The sequence below is a fragment of the Triticum urartu genome, chromosome 3A (assembly GCF_056163025.1).
Source record: "Triticum urartu cultivar PI428250 chromosome 3A, HENAU_Tu73, whole genome shotgun sequence".
Lineage (NCBI taxonomy): Eukaryota > Viridiplantae > Streptophyta > Magnoliopsida > Poales > Poaceae > Triticum > Triticum urartu.
The window spans coordinates 36225852-36243718 of record NC_141875.1 but is presented as its reverse complement, the minus strand read 5'-3'; the positions used below and the strand labels follow the sequence as shown (position 1 = coordinate 36243718).

The window sequence follows — 17867 nt, the reverse complement described above, 5'->3', positions numbered from 1 at the left end:
AAGGCAAGGCAGATCACCGGAAGAAGCCCGCCATGTGTACCAGTGATCGCGTACTTGCTATGGTCAATGATTTACACGTAATCTTCGGAAAGGGTCCCGGCGGACTAGCTATTCCAAATGATGCTGAGGGACGCGCACCCATGTGGAAGAAGAAATCTATATTTTGGGACCTACCCTACTGGAAAGACCTAGAGGTCCGCTCTTCGATCGACGTGATGCACGTGACGAAGAACCTTTACGTGAACCTGCTAGGCTTCTTGGGCGTGTATGGGAAGACAAAAGATACAGCTGAGGCATGGGAGGACCTGCAACATTTGCACGAAAAAGACGGCATGCCTCCAAAGCAGTATGAAGGTCCTGCTAGCTACGCTCTTACCAAAGAAGAGAAGGAAATCTTCTTTGAATGCCTGCTTAGTATGAAGGGACCGACTGGCTTCTCGTCGAATATAAAGGGAATAATAAATATGCCAGAGAAAAAGTTCCAGAACCTAAAGTCTCATGACTGCCACGTGATTATGACGCAACTGCTTCCGGTTGCATTGAGGGGGCTTCTACCGGAAAACATCCGATTAGCCATTGTGAAGCTATGTGCATTCCTCAATGCAATCTCTTAGAAGGTGATCGATCCAGAAATCGTACCAAGGCTAAGGAGTGATGTGGCGCAATGTCTTGTCAGTTTCGAGCTGGTGTTCCCACCATCCTTCTTCAATATCATGACGCACGTCCTAGTTCATCTAGTTCACGAGATTGTCATTCTAGGCCCCGTATTTATACATAATATGTACCCCTTTGAGAGGTTCATGGGAGTCCTAAAGAAATATGTCTGTAACCGCGCAAGGCCAGAAGGAAGCATCTTCATGGGCCATCAAACAGAGGATGTCATTGGGTTTTGTGTTGACTTCATTCCTGGCCTTAAGAAGATAGGTCTCCCTAAATCGCGGTATGAGGGGAGACTGACTGGAAAAGGCACGCTTGGAGGGGACTCAATAATATACATGGACAGATATTCTTGGTCTCAAGCACCCTACACAGTTCTACAGAACTCTACCTTGGTGACCCCATATGTCGGTGAACACAAGAACAGTCTGCGATCCAAGCACCCGGAGCAGTGCGACGGCTGGATTACATGTGAACACATCAGGACTTTCAGCAGTTGGTTGGAAACATGTCTCAGAGGTGACAACACTATTTGTGATGAGTTGTACTCGTTGTCCAGGGGACCATCTTCGACTGTATTGACTTACAAAGGATACAAGATAAATGGGAATACATTTTACATGATCGCCCAAGATCAAAAGAGCACCAACCAAAATAGCGGTGTCTGCTTTGATGCAGCAACCAAGAGGGGAAAGGACACATATTATGGTTACATAGTGGACATATGGGAACTTGACTACGGACATGATTTTAAGGTCCCTTTGTTTAAGTGCAAATGGGTCAATCTGTCAGGAGGCGGGGTACAGGTAGACCCACAGTACGGAGTGACAACAGTGGATCTGAACAATCTTGGGTACATTGACGAACCGTTCGTCCTAGCCAATGATGTGGCACAGGTTATCTATGTGAAGGACATGTCTACCAAACCGAGAAAAAGAAAAGATAAGGAAGCGAATACATCATACGATGAGCCAAAGCGCCACATAGTTCTTTCAGGAAAAAGGGACATCATGGGAGTGGAGGGCAAGACAGACATGTCTGAAGATAATGAAAAGTTTCATGAAATTCCTCCCTTCAAAGTCAAGGCTGACCCAAGCATCCTGATAAACGATGAAGATTATCCATGGTTACGGCGCAATAAGCAAAGGACACAAGCGAAGAAAAAGTGAAGGCTTTCTCTCCACAACTATTATGATGATACCACGCCAACTTTCAACCTTTTCATAGTTCATTTGAAATGCCTATTGTAACAGACGAGTTTCCGTATGAAACCCTGATATCTCGAAACAGATTGTCCGTTTTGTACACGAAGTGCATCTAGTTTTTTGCTGTAACCCTCTCAACTTTTTTGCACATGCTATGTGGGTGAAATGATGATACCATGCCAACTTTCAACCTTTTCAGAGTTCGTTTGAAATGCTTTTCAATTTCAGGGTCTTATAGCTCAAAATAATTAGTAAATGCATGAAGAATAACAAATGAAGTCAGAAAGGGTTGAAAATTGATGATTGTGCTTTGAATGGTGCATTTTGAACACACAAAAAGTCAGGAGTTGAAATAAGTTTTAAAAAATTAAATCCCTTTGTAACAGACGAGTTTCCGTATGAAATCCTGATACTTCGAAAGAGATTGTCTGTTTTGTACACGAAGTGCATCCAGTTTTTGCCGTAACCCTCTCAACTTTCTTGCACATTCTATGTGGGTGAAATTAATATACCATGCCAACTTTCAACCTTTTCAAAGTTCATTTGAAATGCTTTTCAATTTCATGGTCTTATAGCTCAAAATAATAAGTAAATGCATGAAAAAATAACAAATGAATTCAGAAAGGGTTGAAAATTGATGATGTGGCTTTGAATGGTGCATTTTGAACACACAAAAAGTTAGGAGTTCAAATAAGTTTTAAAAATGAAATTCCTTTGTAACAAACGAGTTTCTGTATGAAATCCTGATACTTCGAAAGAGATTGTTCGTTTTGTACATGAAGTGCATCCAGTTTTTTCGGTAACCCTATCAATTTTCTTGGACATGCTATGTGGGTAAAATGATGATACCATGCCAACTTTCAACCTTTTCAGAGTTAATTTGAAATGCTTTTCAATTTCAGGGTCTTATAGCTCAAAATAATCAGTAAATGCATGAAAAATAACAAATAAAGTCAAAAAGGGTTGAAAATTGATGATGTAAGTAGAAACCAAATAAAATAAAATAAACTTTAATAAAATATATAAGTAGAAACAAAATAAACTTTTATAAATAAGTAGAAAGAATTATCAAAGTATTTTCTGTGAAAAACATTAAAAGCAAAAAAGAATTTTCATAAAATAAATACAAAAAGCAAAAAATAAAATAAAATAAGTAAGTATAAACAAAATAAACTTTTATAAATAAGTAGAAATAAAATAAACTTTTATAAAATAAATAAGTAGAAACAAAATAAAATAAACTATAAAAAAATAAAGCAACAAAGAAAACAAAAAAACTGGAAAAAATAAGAAAAATGCCACCTACTGGGCCACCACGGCCTGAATACAACTAGAAACCCAGCTAGTTGGGCCAGGATTCAAGCCCGCAGAAGGCCCAGCAGGCCCACAGGCAGATACAGTGTGTTTAGGCCCGAAAGCCTGCATTCGAGAGGAGCTCGAGAGGGCAGCGGGAGTGGGGCTTATAAACCACTCTCGAGCTCCCTCAACTAGCGAGGTGGGACTTAAGTTTTGTGCCACGACGCGGGTAGCACAAGGCCTTTAGTCCCGGTTGGTGCCACCAACCGGGACTAAAGGTATGCATTGGTACCGGTTCATGCCACCAACCGGTACCAATGCCCCCCCCCTTTAGTCCCGGTTGGTGCCACCAACCGGGACGAAAGGCCTCTGCTTCCCGCCCTTTGGGCTGCTGAAAAGAGACCTTTGGTCCCGGTTGGTGCCACCAACCGGGACTAATGGGGTGCATTGGTCCCGGTTGGTACCACGAACCGGGACCAAAGCTCTGGCTATATATACAACACTTGTCAAAATTTTCATTCAGTTCGTCTTCCCCGCTTCGACGCCGCCGCCAGGCTGCCCCTCTTCCTCTTTTTTCCTCTTCTTCCTCTCCTCTTCTTCTCCTTCTTCTCTCCTATTTGTTCTTCTTCTCCTCTATTCCTTTCTTCTTCTCCTCTTTTTTCTCCTTTTTTTCTTCGATATTCTCCTCTATTCCTTTCTTCTTCTCCTCTTTTTTTCTTCTTCTTCCTCTTCTTATTTTTAATCGGGTATGTCGTTCTCGATATACCCCCTCCCTGATAATTTTGACATGAGGGGGGGGTCGATAAATAATAAAACTAGTTAAACTAGTTTATTTTTAGTAAGTACTACTTTATTTTATTTATAGTAAGTGCTTAGTAGTTGAACTAGTTGATTTAATAAAACTACTTTATTTCACTATAGAAGTAGTTTATTTTTAGTAAGTACAACTTTATTTTATTTATAGTAAGTGCTTAATTAGTAGTTGAACTAGTTGATTTAATAAAACTACTTTATTTTACTATATATAGAAGTACTTTATTTTTAGTAAGTACTACTTTATTTTATTTATAGTAAGTGCTTAGTAGTTGAACTAGTTGATTTAATAAAACTACTTTATTTTACTATATATAGAAGTAGTTTATTTTTAGTAAGTACTACTTTATTTTTATTTATAGTAATTAAGTGCTTAGTAGTAGTTGAACTAGTTGATTTAAGAAAACTACTTTATTTTACTATATATATATATAAGTAGTTTATTTTTAGCAAGAAAATTAATAGAACTAGTTTATTTTTTTAGTTCAAGCAATTATTCCCGCATCAACGTCGACGATACCTATATATAGGAGGCCGGCTTAATCAGAGGGGTCATGTCTGGGACTGGGCTCCGCTGGGCTGGTATTGGGAGGTGCTACCTTCCGGGGGGCGTAGGTTGGTGAGGAGCCAGCCCGTCATTGACCAGATCCTTGTTTGGTGGCGGCCACGTGGGCTAGTGATGGTGCCGAGGCTTCCGGACACCGCGGAGGTGGTACGTCACCGTGTCAGCGAGGAGGACGAGCACGTCCATCGCTATATGGTTGCGTTGGAGGGCAGATTCGACAATACCTGGCAGGTTCTTCAGGGATCTCACTGCAGTGATCATGTGATGGTTCCTTCTCTTTGGGTGTCCACCGCCCGCGCCAATACCCGTTGGGCGCTACGGTTCTAGCTGTATTAGCGATGCTATATGTATGATAGTATTCGAGGTGTATTAGTGATAATATTCGACGATGTACAGACGCAAGAGATGATGTAGTTTTGCTTATAATTGAATGCATGCTAATTTGAATACTACTTTATTTTACGATTTGGTCTTGCTTATTGAATGCTCAAATTGGAAAAGTACTCCTACTCTAAAATTGCAGAGCACTATGCAAGGTGTATGCATTTGATTAGTTGATAGCTTATAGGGTTTTTGTTTTTGCAGAAATCTAGGAGCCCCTCCATTATCCCCGCCATCGTCCCCGTCACCGACCCCCCCTCCGACCTCGAGGTGAGACCAGCCAAATCTCCATGTCAATATGAGCCCTATATATGAGAGGACGATATGTCCTTTTTTAGAAAGATAATTAAGGTTGACTTTAAGTCTGTCGAGTCTCCACCATATATGAGAGGACGAAGAATCCCGACTATTGTTGTGGGGGTAGCTTCTCCTTCATTCCCGTGTGCTAGACAACTTGGTGTAATGCACTCGGGGATGAAAGGAGGAGCTACCATCACCAACGGTCGAATATGTACACCACGTGAGCTGAGAGTTTTCAAGAAAATACTCGACAGACCGATAGTCAACCCGTGTTGAATAATAATGATCTAATTTAGGTTTTTTAGTACATATATTTAATTGTACAAGTTTAATATTTGAATTATGAACATAGGAAATGTCGTACTCGTACGACAAAAGTCTCCTGGGGGAGTGCGACTAGTGCCACGACGACCGAGGTCTGTGCGACAGGCCTCACCTGGACGAAGGTCGGTGCTTCAGCATTCAGCTGGAGGAGACCTTCGATGTTGAAATGGTATGCAACAACGACAAGTGTTATTTTTTCGTAATTAAGCACGACTTCAACTATTTCAACGTGTAATTTTCATCTTTTACAATTCGACTAGCTTATCCCATGCCATGCAAGACGCTATGTCTTGGAGAGGATGGGTTTTGAAGACCATGAAAGTATGGAAACAAAGAAAATTCACCTAAGGACCCATCATGATATGGATTTTGAAGTAAATCTATATAATTCTGAGAGTGTAACCCATTTTGGTTGCAAAAATTGGGAAGCATTTTGCAAGATGTATGATTTTGATGAGGGTATGCTTGTCACCATGTGTCTTGGTGATCCTGACATCGACCAAGACAATATGGACATTTGGGTCCTTGTTGATACGCCTCCAATTCTACCGGTATGTGAGTTTCTCAAACATGGTTATTAACTAATTTACATTGTTCATTTCAAAATAGTTGATAGCTTATTTCCATTAACAGCTTATTTTGATTGTTCAAACAATGTGTGGAACATGATAGACAGAACCTACTACACAGATGGCTCTGAGTTAACTTATAAGGAGAAAATCATCTGGTCGCATTTTGTACTTATCTTGAGAATTACAATATCTATTGTAAAACTCCTCCACATTATGGTCAATACGTGCCACTAGGGCATGTGTTGAACTACGGTAACATCCATGGAGATGCCATGGTAAGATTTTTTTTAGTATTACGACATTCGTGCATCTTTTGCATAAATTCTTTTAAAACTTAACTACATTGCTAACTATGAAGTTATTACTATATGTTTTTCAACAGGAAATCCTGAATGATTGTGTGCCTCATCTGATGTATCAGAGTGGTCGCCTTGATGTTTTGAACATACGTCCAGGTCATCCTACGAATCTCAACTGTCCATACCGTATTTCTAAAAGAAGTGGAGACATGAAAATCAAGGAATGAAAAATGTATGGACAGTCGTAAAGAGGTTCTTGGAAGCAAAAGGAAGCGAAGCGCAAGAATTGGAGACAGGATGATCTTCATTCTCCATAATGGAGAGTCGGGGTCTATATTGTTTTATGCTATTTTACCTTAAAGAGGGTATTTATGTCCTACCTAATACTCATGATCATGTGCCTAGAACAATTAAGTAGGGTTGGTTCGATGACTATGAGGATGATGATCGTATGACTTGTTATTAATAACGAGTAGAAGTTGTATGATGATGATTAGTAGGACTTATTAGTATGATGATGCATGATGCGGACATGAAGAGTTATTATATATCAATGGGTGAAATGAATATGGATTGGATTGAAGTTAAGGCAACAAGCATGTGGTGCATGTCAAAAGTAGTACTAATCCAAACTTGATCAAGTTAGGATTAGTATTACTTTCGACATGCACCACATGTTGCCTTCACTTTAATCTAAGCCATGTTTAGGCATAGCAGTAGCGTTGGTAAACCAAGCACGGAAATAAGAGAGGACACTTCTCTTTGTTAGCTAGCTAACACACCCTAAATTACCCCCTAAACCACCCCCTTTCGGGAAAAAAACAAAAACCTCAACTCCTGCCAGCTGCTGACGCGTGGATGCCTATTGGTCCCGGTTGGTGCCACCAACCGGGACTAAAGGCCCTCCTGCCTGGGCTCGCTGCACCGGCCACGTGGAGGCCCATCTGTCCCAGTTTGTGTAAGAACCAGCACTAAAGGCCTAGGGCATTGGTAACGACCCTTTAGTCCCGGTTCAAAAACCGGGACAAAATGGGCCTTACGAACCGGGATAATAGGCCCTTTTTCTACTAGTGATTGGAGGCTCCCAACGACACCACGAAGCTTCACCACAATGGAATATGGCTCCGCGGTGACCTCAACCGTCTAGGGTGCTCAAACACCCAAGAGTAACAAGATCCGCAAGGGATTAGTGGGGGGAGTCAAATTTCTCTTGGTGGAAGTGTAGATCGGGGCCTTCTCAACCAATCCCTAGAAAATCAACAAGTTTGATTGGCTAGGGAGAGAGATCGGGCGAAAATGGAGCTTGGAGCAACAATGGAGCTTAGGGATGGAAGAGGTGGTCAACTCGGAGAAGAAGACACCCCTTATATAGTGGAAGAACAAATCCAACCGTTATCCACCAACTCAGCCTGCGAAGCACGGTACTACCGCGCCAGGACGCGGTACTACCGCAAGGGCACACGGTACTACCGCAAGCCACTGCGGTAGTACCGCCCATGCAGTAGTATCTAAACTAGCCCTGAAGCGATGAGGCAGAGGGCGGTAGAACCGCTGGCGCGGTATTACCGCTCCCCCTTGCGGTACTACCGCAAGGCAGGGATAGACTAGATTTGGGAAGGCACGGACGTATAAAAATACATCCATGGCAACTTCCGCTGAGTTGGGATCTATGCAAAAATCTGACACGTTAGTACCGTAAGCCAGGAGCGGTACTACCGCGTGGGGCACGGATGTAAAAAATTACATCCGCCCCTATTGCTGCGCATGCTGCTGAGCCTGGCCAGAGCGCACGGTACTACCGCGCCCCTAGCGCGGTACTACCGCGTAGGGCGCGGATGTAAAAAATTACATCCGCCCCTACTATTGCAAAAGCAGCAGCGCCTGGCCTGAGGCCACAGTACTACTGCTCCAAGGAAGCGGTACTACCATGGGCACTTGCGGTACTACCGCGCCATAGGCCAGTACTACCGCAAGGGCCTGTGGTACTACCGCTCCTAGGAGCAGTACGACCGCATGCCCCAGTTCAGCAACAATCACGACATTTTGCATAGACAAGAAAAGACGGACGATGCTCCAAAGTGCCAAAGGAAAGGTGGTGCAAATGGAGTGTACGTGTACGTGATGATTCCACCCAAACCTTACCAAAGCAGACCCCTCTTAATAGTACGGCTTCCCTACGACTCAAATCCACCAAAAAGAAACGTAGGGAAACGTCGTGTTCAATAGTCTTCGAGGGGCACCAAATCGTCTTATGCCTAGTCATGATATATCTGAAATACTCAATGCACACGATTAGTCTGCCAAAATATTGTCATTAATCACCAAAACAACTAAGGGATAAAAATGCCCTTACAAACGGGGAAGCAAAGGCGGCTATGGTACTATCATTAGTGAAATTAAGAAGAGAGTGGTAATGTTTAATTGTACCTTTACTTTTGAAGGACGTGCTTCAAATATAGATGTTGATAGGTTAGCCAAGTTTTCGAATTCCCTTGATCAGGGAAGACATGTTTGCTTGATGCAACCACATGACCCCTTTTGTATTCCTCTCTATATGGAGTTTGAGTAATAAAACTTGGTGATACCCTTAAAAAAAGCTGCTTTCTCATTACGAACAATGCTTCGAGGAACTGGTCATTGAGGATGCCCCTTGCCTTGAGAGATTGCTAGCAATTTGTCCACACTCTGGTCTGGAGGCCATCCAGGTGACGCAGGCTCCTAAACTGGAGATACTAGGTTTGTTGTCTGAAGGTATATCCACACTCTACACTAGAACCACAGTCTTCCAGGAAGCAGGATGGACAGTCACCAATTCAGCATGGACAGCTTCTTTACTGGGTTTATTCATAAATATATGACATTTTGTGAGTTCAATTTGAACTGATAGAACGTCTTATAGAGGTATTATTAATTTACAGAGAAAAATGCATTTTTTTTCTTATCATGATCATGCTTTGTTCGTAGCTCCAGGCGGTAAACCCCACGACCAAGATTGGGTAGCAGTGCCAGGACTGCCCCTTAGTCGATCCGAGAAGAGGGAGATCACTGGATTGGATCGGGGAGGGAAAAGAATCTCTACGTCGGTTTAGATCGCCACCGAGAGGAGAGGAACCCTAACGAGAGGGAAAAAGTTACGTTCTGGCCAGTACACCGTAGGGTTTTTTTTTTATCCTCTGGACGCCGAGACGGTAGGTGGAGTTGGCTTAAGTAGCGGAGTGGACTTGGGCTTCACTGGACCCAGTTGCGCCCGGGCACTCTGGAGCTGGGCTTGCGAAGCCTTTGTGGTCTGGCGTGGCCCGGCTGGTTACTTTCTGTCTGCGGCCCCACCGGCGACACCAACCGGACCACGGGCGGCGCCGCAACTACGCAGCACTCCGGCGCGAGTGGCGCCAAGGCTCTGCTCTTCTTCGTCCCAGCATCTCGCCGGCCTCCGGTTAGTAATCTGTCTTCTGCTCTTGCTGGGAATCCAGAGTTCGTACAAGTAAAGCAGAGCGGGACTCGGAATTCTTTCGCCAATCAACAAAAGGTCCGAATATTTTCAGTGTTCCAGTCTGGATTCGGATTTGCTTCATCTACTCGGAGTGGGGGTGATGCCTTGGACGGCGATCTATAAGTATAGCCCGGATCTGCCCAACATAGAGGCTCTGCTCTAACCAAGATTGCAGTTTTCCTGCCCAACAGAGAGGCTCTGCTCTGTTCCAATGGAGACCTGTAGCTTAGCAAGGATAATGAGATTGCAAGACCTAGCTATGTACGGCAGAATCTTCAGATCTTTGCCCAGGCTGCTGCTAGGCTTCCCTCCCAGCTCAATCAGGAAATTCTTCAGAGACCAACATGTTCATGTGGCACTGTCAGAGACCAAGATGGCGGCCACATTGCCGGAGCTGCCGCAGGACATCTTGATGGTTATCTTTGCCGCTCTCGAGATCCCCGACCTCGTGCGCGCTGGCTCGGTCTGTTCATCCTGGCACTCCGCATACGCCGAGCTACGCACCCTTGGGAAGTACAAGCAGGGCCAGACGCCTTGCCTGGTCTACACCTCTGAATCTGATCCTGATGATGTTTTGTCCCTCTACAGCCTCGCCGAGAAGAGGTCCTACAAGTTAACTCTGCCGCAGCCAGCTATCCGCAGCAGGTATTTGATTGGGTCCTCGCATGGCTGGCTTGTTACCGTCGACGAGAGATCTGAGATGCACCTTCTGAATCCAATCACATGTGAACAGATTGCTCTTCCTTCAGTGTCCACCATTGAGCATCTGAAGCCCATATTTGATGAGTATGGTGATGTCTGCAAGTATGAGATATCAGGGCACACTGGATCGTACAGCAGTTATAATCCGCCATTCATCCTTGCTCTTGCCGAGCTGAGGGATAGACTCCAGTGGAAGGCGTTTGTATTTCCTGATACATCCACAGGAAGCTACATTGTGGTGCTCATCCACAACCCACAAGCTCAGCTCTCATTTGCAAAGGCAGGGGATGATAAGTGGACCTGGCTACCGCCTCATTATCTTCATGAGGACTGCATGTACAAGGATGGCATATTGTATGCAGTGAATACAAAAGGAGAAATCCACGTGTTCGATCTTAGTGGCCCTGTGGTCACTGTAAAGACGATTATAAGGGCACCTGAGCATTATGATTGTGATAGCAGGTATATCGTTCAAGCTCCATGGGGCAGTCTGCTACTTGTGTTTAGAATAGTTCATGACCATGATTTAGAATATGAGTACTGGAAGACTACAGAAACTAAAATATGCGAGATTGATGCTCTTTGGAATAAAATTGAGCTAACCAATTGCTTGCGTGACCATGTGTTATTTCTTGGTCATAACCTATCACTATGCCTCAGTGCTGATGAGTATCCTGCTCTCAAGGCAAATCATTCCTATTTTACGGACGATAATTTTCTGTGGACAGTGGGATATAAGAATAATCATCGTGATGTGGGAATTCTTAAATTGAATGATAAGAGCAGGGAAGAACTTGTGTCTCCTCAGCTTTGGTCCAACTGTCCGGCTCCAATGTGGATTACTCCTGATCTTAGAAAGATCAACGCGATGGGCTCAATGAGCCAACAACTCTGAAGTGAACTGCTACAGTCTCAATTAACATACGTGCAGTGCAGCAAGGCGGCACTACTCGAGTCTCGAGAGAGGTCTTGTCTGTGCTGCAAAAATGGCGGGTCGAGGGAGTGCTCAACATCAACATCCTTTTCTGCTCAGTCTTTTGATGACGCTGCTGGTGTGGTAATCAGAGATAATATATGCGGGTGTTTTCAGAAAATCATGGAGAAGATGGAATCATCTTGTAGTTACAACAATGTGACAGTTTTTATGTTCCAAATAGTTTGTAATAGTTTGCTCAAATACTGTACATATTTTGTTCATAATTTATTATAGTTTGGTGTTGTTATAGCATTATAACAGTGTTGTTTCCTACAACAATGGAAATAAAATATAAGAGCTCTCCGTTGTATCATTGCACAAAAGGAAATATTGTTCCCGTTTAATATTTTCCACTGTCGTTCATGAATGAACCACAAGGATCTGGTTGTAGTTTGAGAACCATAAGCATATAAACCCACACGATTTACAAGTTTATACAGCAAGTCATATCTTTTATGCTACCAACATTTTGTTTCCTAGTACCACCAGGTCTATGGTAACCACCAATCAGCAGGCAGGTCGTGGCAGAAGTAGGTGTGCTCACGTAGGTCGCGGCCTGGAGGAACTTTCGCAGCACAGCCAAACCTGCCACAGCGAACAGCTACTGAAGGATGCTTGCTGTAATGCGCGATCATCTACAAAAGCAAACGAAAGTTAGCTCAAAATCAAATGGAGAGCCGTGTAAGGAGTAGAACGATGCTAGTTCAATTTCTCACATCAGAGGTGCGCACAATCCCATTTGGGTGAAGCTCCACCTCAAAAATGCATAGGTGACACACTGTTGTTGTCGCCGGAGAGGATCTAGCTATTCTGCAGTACCTCTTATATCCCTCCACAATCTCAGCGGGGACGGTCTCTCCATCGATAATCTGAACATAGGCGAGATACAAGATTAAAAAACAGAAGTGCATTAGCAAATAAAGCAAATTTGGAGTAGTAAATGATACAACTTGTGTACAAATGAACCAATTCTGGCTACCATTTGTGCAGATATGGATGGAATGATAAAACAATGCATATCTTTTTATTTCAGATAAGATGCATTATAAGATGTGATGTATTGAAAGAGTCACTAAAGAAAGTGATGCTTGACAATTACGAGCTACAAAATGAATATTCAGCAGTACATGGAATGGAGAGGATTAAGATGGAAAACACAAACACTAGTGTATCCAAGCATAGCAAACAATGGTATCATTCTGTCAATTCTTCCTGACCGGTAAAAAAATGAAGCAATGGAACAAAATGAATGGAAGGTAAAGTTTTTGCTGCCCTTCATCAGAAGAGAGCTGCTGCAATTCCAGCAAAGTTTCTTTGCATAATGCTATGACTTCTGACTAATTAACATAAATTCAGTTCTCATGCAACTATCCATGAATTCCAACAGAGTCCATTTTATGGTTTGTGACTCAGTTTTGTGTTCGGAAACTATAACTGAATTTTGTGTTCAGTTTGTCATTTCTTTTCAGTTTTGTATTCTGAAACTATATCATTCAGGTAAAATGGTTCTGGGCACATAGTAAGGTAAACAGCAAATAATTCCTGATCATCACAACCGAGGCAGTTCTTTTCGCACTTCATCAGAAAGATAAACAGCAAATAATTCAATCTGAATTTTGTTAACTGATTAACATGAACTATCACTGATCAACTGATTACGAGGGAAAGAAATCAGTTCACTTTTCTCATTTCTTGGGATATCAGACTCAAGGGTAAAACTTTGACTACAAGGATTGTATATACTTTTTCAATTTTCTGTTGCAAAAGGCAGGGGTCTGAACATAAGTTAATCCAGTGGATACAATCCTCTTGTAATTGCAAAATTCACAGAAGAACATCTTGGATTTTAACTGAATGTAAAGTTTTTTGCTGCCCTTCATCAGAAGAGAGCTGCTGCAACTCCAGAAAAGATTCTTTGCATAATGCTATAAATTTTAACTAATTAACATAAATTCAGTTCTCATGTAACTATCAACGAATTCCAGCAAAGTCCATTTTATGGTTTTTGACTTTGGATGCTCTGAAACTATCACTGAATTTTATGTTCGATTTCAATTTTCTGAAGTCAAGGGCAAAGTTGTAGAGAAGGAGATAATTCTCTAAAATCTGAACAATTTGGGTACTGTAGAATACCAACAAAGGCCATGGCTAAAGAGATTTTGGGGAACGAGAGGAATAATTCATACCACTGGCACATCCTTCTTCGTCTGCCGATCATCCTTGTTGGTCTGCCGATCTTCCTTCTTCGTCTGCTGATCATCCTTCTTCGTCTGCCGATCATCGTTCTTCGTCTTCGTGAACAAGAATGCCTTATGACGCCGTACAGCGGGGAGGACAGGCTTCTTGTTCTTCTTGCTGTTCTTCTTCTTCTTCTCCTTCAACTCCGGCGCAGCGACAGCGAGCGGCGGCCCGCTCCACCACCCGTGCACGGACGCCCACGCGCCCTGGAAGGCCTCGAAGATCCTCGCCACAACCGGCCCCGGAAACCGGAGTCGGAGGGCCTCCAGCAAGCTCCTGAGCCAGGACGCGTCGGCCTGAGGCGGCACGTGAGCGGGGGCGGGGACGATCGCAAGCCGGCGAGGAGACACCTCGGCCTGAGGCGGCTGGGCTGGCGCGCCTGCGAGCTGCAACGCGGTCGCCTGAGATGGCGCGACGTCTCCATGGAGCCGCCGCGTCGTGTCGACCTCGGGCTGGGTCGGCGGTGGTGGCGCGCCCGGGAGCTGCAGCACGGCCACCTCGGCCCCAGTCGGCGCGCCAGGGAGCTCCAGAGCGTACACATTCGCCTTGCCGCGCTTCTTCCCGGCGCCCTGCTCCATTGGAGGGCCTCCAGGAAGCGTTTCTTGGCTTCTTGGTTGTCTTTTGTCTTCGCCCGTACGGCGAGGTGGAGCGGGAGGAGAGAGCACGGAGAGAGGGGCGGTTCAGCGGTAGTGGTGGTGGACGGCGGCGAGACGCTAGCTTCGGTGGTGCAAGCTTGAGGAGGAGGAAGCCGGCGGGGAGAGAGCTCGCGGGACTCTGTTTTGGGGGGAAGAAGACGGAGGGGAGTGGGCGACTCTGTTTTATTGGGGGCGAAGGGGGCAAAGGCCGGCCCGTTACAATCTATTTCTTGTGTAAATTAATATTTTTATAAATTGGTTTATTTTTTTATACCAACACCTGAAATTTGTATGGGTGGGAAAAATATTCCTTTAAAATATGTTTTACACTATAAATTTATTTCAAATAAATAAAGGACGTGCTTCTCAACTAAAAATGGTTGAATAAATTCAAATTCTTATTTTGGTACATAAAAATGCTCTGCATCTAACAACAGTTTTTTTGAACAGTATGTAAAAGACACTTTCCATTACTATTTTTAATATAGATAAAATACTTCATATGAATTTGTTTGATTAACGACACTGCCACTCCTCAGTTCAACTTTTCTTCTTTTAAAGTGGTACCAAAGTATAGTCAGATATGCAAATAATGTCACCAATAGATTCTTTAGAGAACCCTCTAAGCTTTATTGATTGATTAAAACATTCATGGTTACATAAGCCCCATCAGTATTTTAATTTTTAATTTCAAAAACATGTTTGAACAGAAAAACTTCCTTTGAATATCTTTACACCATAGAATTATTTCAAATAAAAATGGTCACGTTTCTCAACTAAAAATGGTTGCGTAACTTCAGTTTTTTACTTTGGTACATAAAGATGCTCTACATCAAACAAAGTTTTTTAAACTATATCCTCATGTAAATGTTCACGTATGTAAAAGAAATTGCCCATGTTCTTTAAACAAATTGTAACATAGATAAAAAAATTCATACAATTTGTTTCGTAAACAACACTGCGGCGCCTCAGCTCAAGGTTTCTCGTTCTAAAATTGTACCAAATTAAAGTTTTTTTAAATCGCACCCTTATGAACCCACGCACTCACACCCTACCCCTATGAGCACCTGCGAGAGACCGAGCCGGCATATATGTAAAAGAAACTGTCCATGTTCTATTTAAAAAAGATGTAATATAGATAAAAAATCATACAATTTTTTTATAAACAACACTACCACGCCTATGTTCAACTTTCCTTCTTCTACAGATAAAATAAAACTTTCTTCTTCTAAAATGGCACCAAAACAAAGTATTTAGGTATGTACGGAAAGATTCTGACCGTCAGCTCCGCCGCCGTTCCGCCCCACCTTCGATGGCCTTTGTTTGGGCCATGGAGGTGCGAAGGATCTGTTGGGGAACGTAGCATAAATTCAAAATTTTCTACGCATCACCAAGATCAATCTATGGAGTAATCTAGCAACGAGGGAAGGAGAGTGCATCTACATACCCTTGTAGATCGCTAAGCGGAAGCGTTCAAGTGAACGGGGTTGATGGAGTCGTACTCGTCGTGATCCAAATCACCAATGATCCTAGTGCCGAACGGACGGCACCTCCGTGTTCAACACACGTACAGCTCGGTGACGTCTCCCAAGCCTTGATTCAGCAAGGAGAGAGGGAGAGGTTGAGGAAGACTCCATCCAGCAGCAGCACAACGGCGTGGTGGTGGTGGAGGAGCGTGGCAATCCTGTAGGGCTTCGCCAAGCACCACGGGAGAGGAGAAGGACTTGGGAGAGGGGGAGGGCTGCGCCAGAACATTGGTGCGGCTGCCCTCCCACCCCCCACATATATATAGGGGCAAGGGAGAGGGGGACGGCCCCCTCAGATCCCATCTGAGGAGGGGGCGGCGGCCAAGGGGGGTTGCCTTGCCACCCAAGGCAAGGGGGCGCCCCCCCTTTAGGGTTCCCCAAACCCTAGGCGCATGGGCCTTAGGGGGGGAGGCGCCCAGCCCACTAAGGGGCTAGTCCCTCTCCACATACAGCCCATAGGGTCCTCCGGGGCAGGTGGACCCTCCCGGTGGACCCCCGGAACCCCTTCGGTGGTCCCGGTACAATACCGGCATCCCCCCGAATTATTCCGGTGACCGTATGATGACTTCCCATATATAAATCTTTACCTCCGGACCATTCCGGAACTCCTCGTGACGTCCGGGATCTCATCCGGGACTCCGAACAACATTCGGTAACCACGTATATTTATTCCTTATAACCCTAGTGTCATCGAACCTTAAGTGTGTAGACCCTACGGGTTCGGGAAGCATGCAGACATGACCGTGACGTTCTCCGGTCAATAACCAACAGCGGGATCTGGATACCCATGTTGGCTCCCACATGTTCCACGATGATCTCATCGGATGAACCACGATGTCGAGGATTCGATCAATCCCGTACGCAATTCCCTTTGTCTTGCGGTATTGTACTTGCCCGAGATTCGATCATCGGTATCCCGATACCTTGTTCAATCTCGTTACCGGCAAGTCTCTTTACTCGTTTCGTAACACATCATCTCGTGATCAACTCCTTGATCACATTTGTGCACATTATGATGATGTCCTACCGAGTGGGCCCAGAGATACCTCTCCGTCACACGGAGTGACAAATCCTAGTCTCGATTCGTGCCAACCCAACAAACGCTTTCGGAGATACCCGTAGTGCACCTTTATAGCCACCCAGTTACGTTGTGACGTTTGGCACACCCAAAGTATTCCTACGGTATCCGGGAGTTGCACAATCTCATGGTCTAAGGAAATGATTGTTGGGGAACGTAGTAATTTCAAAAAATTTCCTACGCACACGCAAGATCATGGTGATGCATAGCAACGAGAGGGGAGAGTGTGATCTACGTACCCTTGTAGATCGACAACGGAAGCGTTTGGTTGATGTAGTCGTACGTCTCCACGGCCCGACCGATCAAGCACCGAAACTACGGCACCTCTGAGTTCTAGCACACGTTCAGCTCGATGACGATCCCCGGACTCCGATCCAGCAAAGTGTCGGGGAAGAGTTCCGTCAGCACGACGGCGTGGTGACGATCTTGATGTACAACTGTCGCAGGGCTTCGCCTAAGCACCGCTACAATATTATCGAGGACTATGGTGGCAGGGGGCGCCGCACACGGCTAAGAATATGATCACGTGGATCAACTTGTGTTTCTCTGGGGTGCCCCTGCCTCCGTATATAAAGGCTCAAGGGGGGGGTGTGGCCGGCCTAGAGGTGGCGCGCCAGGAGGAGTCCTACTCCCTCCGGGAGTAGGATTCCCCCCCCCCCCCAATCCTGGTTGGAATAGGATTCACGGAGGGGGGAAAAGAGAAAGGGGGGCCGGCCCCCTCTCCTTGTCCTATTCGGACCAAGGGAGGGGAGGGGCGTGCGGCCCATCTCAGGCTGCCTCTTCTCTTTTCCACTAAGGCCCACTAAGGCC

At 44.5% G+C, this 17867-nt stretch overlaps 3 protein-coding genes across 3 annotated transcripts; 2 read left to right on the top strand and 1 right to left on the bottom strand.

Annotated features, from left to right (window-relative positions):
• The first annotated feature begins 713 nt into the window (after positions 1–713).
• LOC147978251 (uncharacterized) lies at positions 714–1826 on the top strand. The gene has a single exon (XM_087546185.1). It carries the CDS (start codon positions 714–716, stop codon positions 1824–1826), a length of 1113 nt encoding a protein of 370 aa, XP_087402311.1.
• A 7866-nt stretch (positions 1827–9692) lies between these two features.
• On the top strand, positions 9693–12051 carry LOC125547806 (F-box protein KIB4-like). The gene has a single exon (XM_087546184.1). It carries the CDS (start codon positions 10114–10116, stop codon positions 11497–11499), a length of 1386 nt encoding a protein of 461 aa, XP_087402310.1. The 5' UTR covers positions 9693–10113; the 3' UTR covers positions 11500–12051.
• A 20-nt stretch (positions 12052–12071) lies between these two features.
• Positions 12072–14396, bottom strand: LOC147978250 (uncharacterized). Its single transcript, XM_087546187.1, has 3 exons — positions 13767–14396; positions 12297–12449; positions 12072–12215 (listed from the first exon to the last, which is right to left on the bottom strand). The coding sequence occupies exons 1-3, from the start codon at positions 14394–14396 to the stop codon at positions 12072–12074; spliced, it is 927 nt and encodes a 308-aa protein (XP_087402313.1).
• Between the last annotated feature and the right edge of the window lie 3471 nt (positions 14397–17867).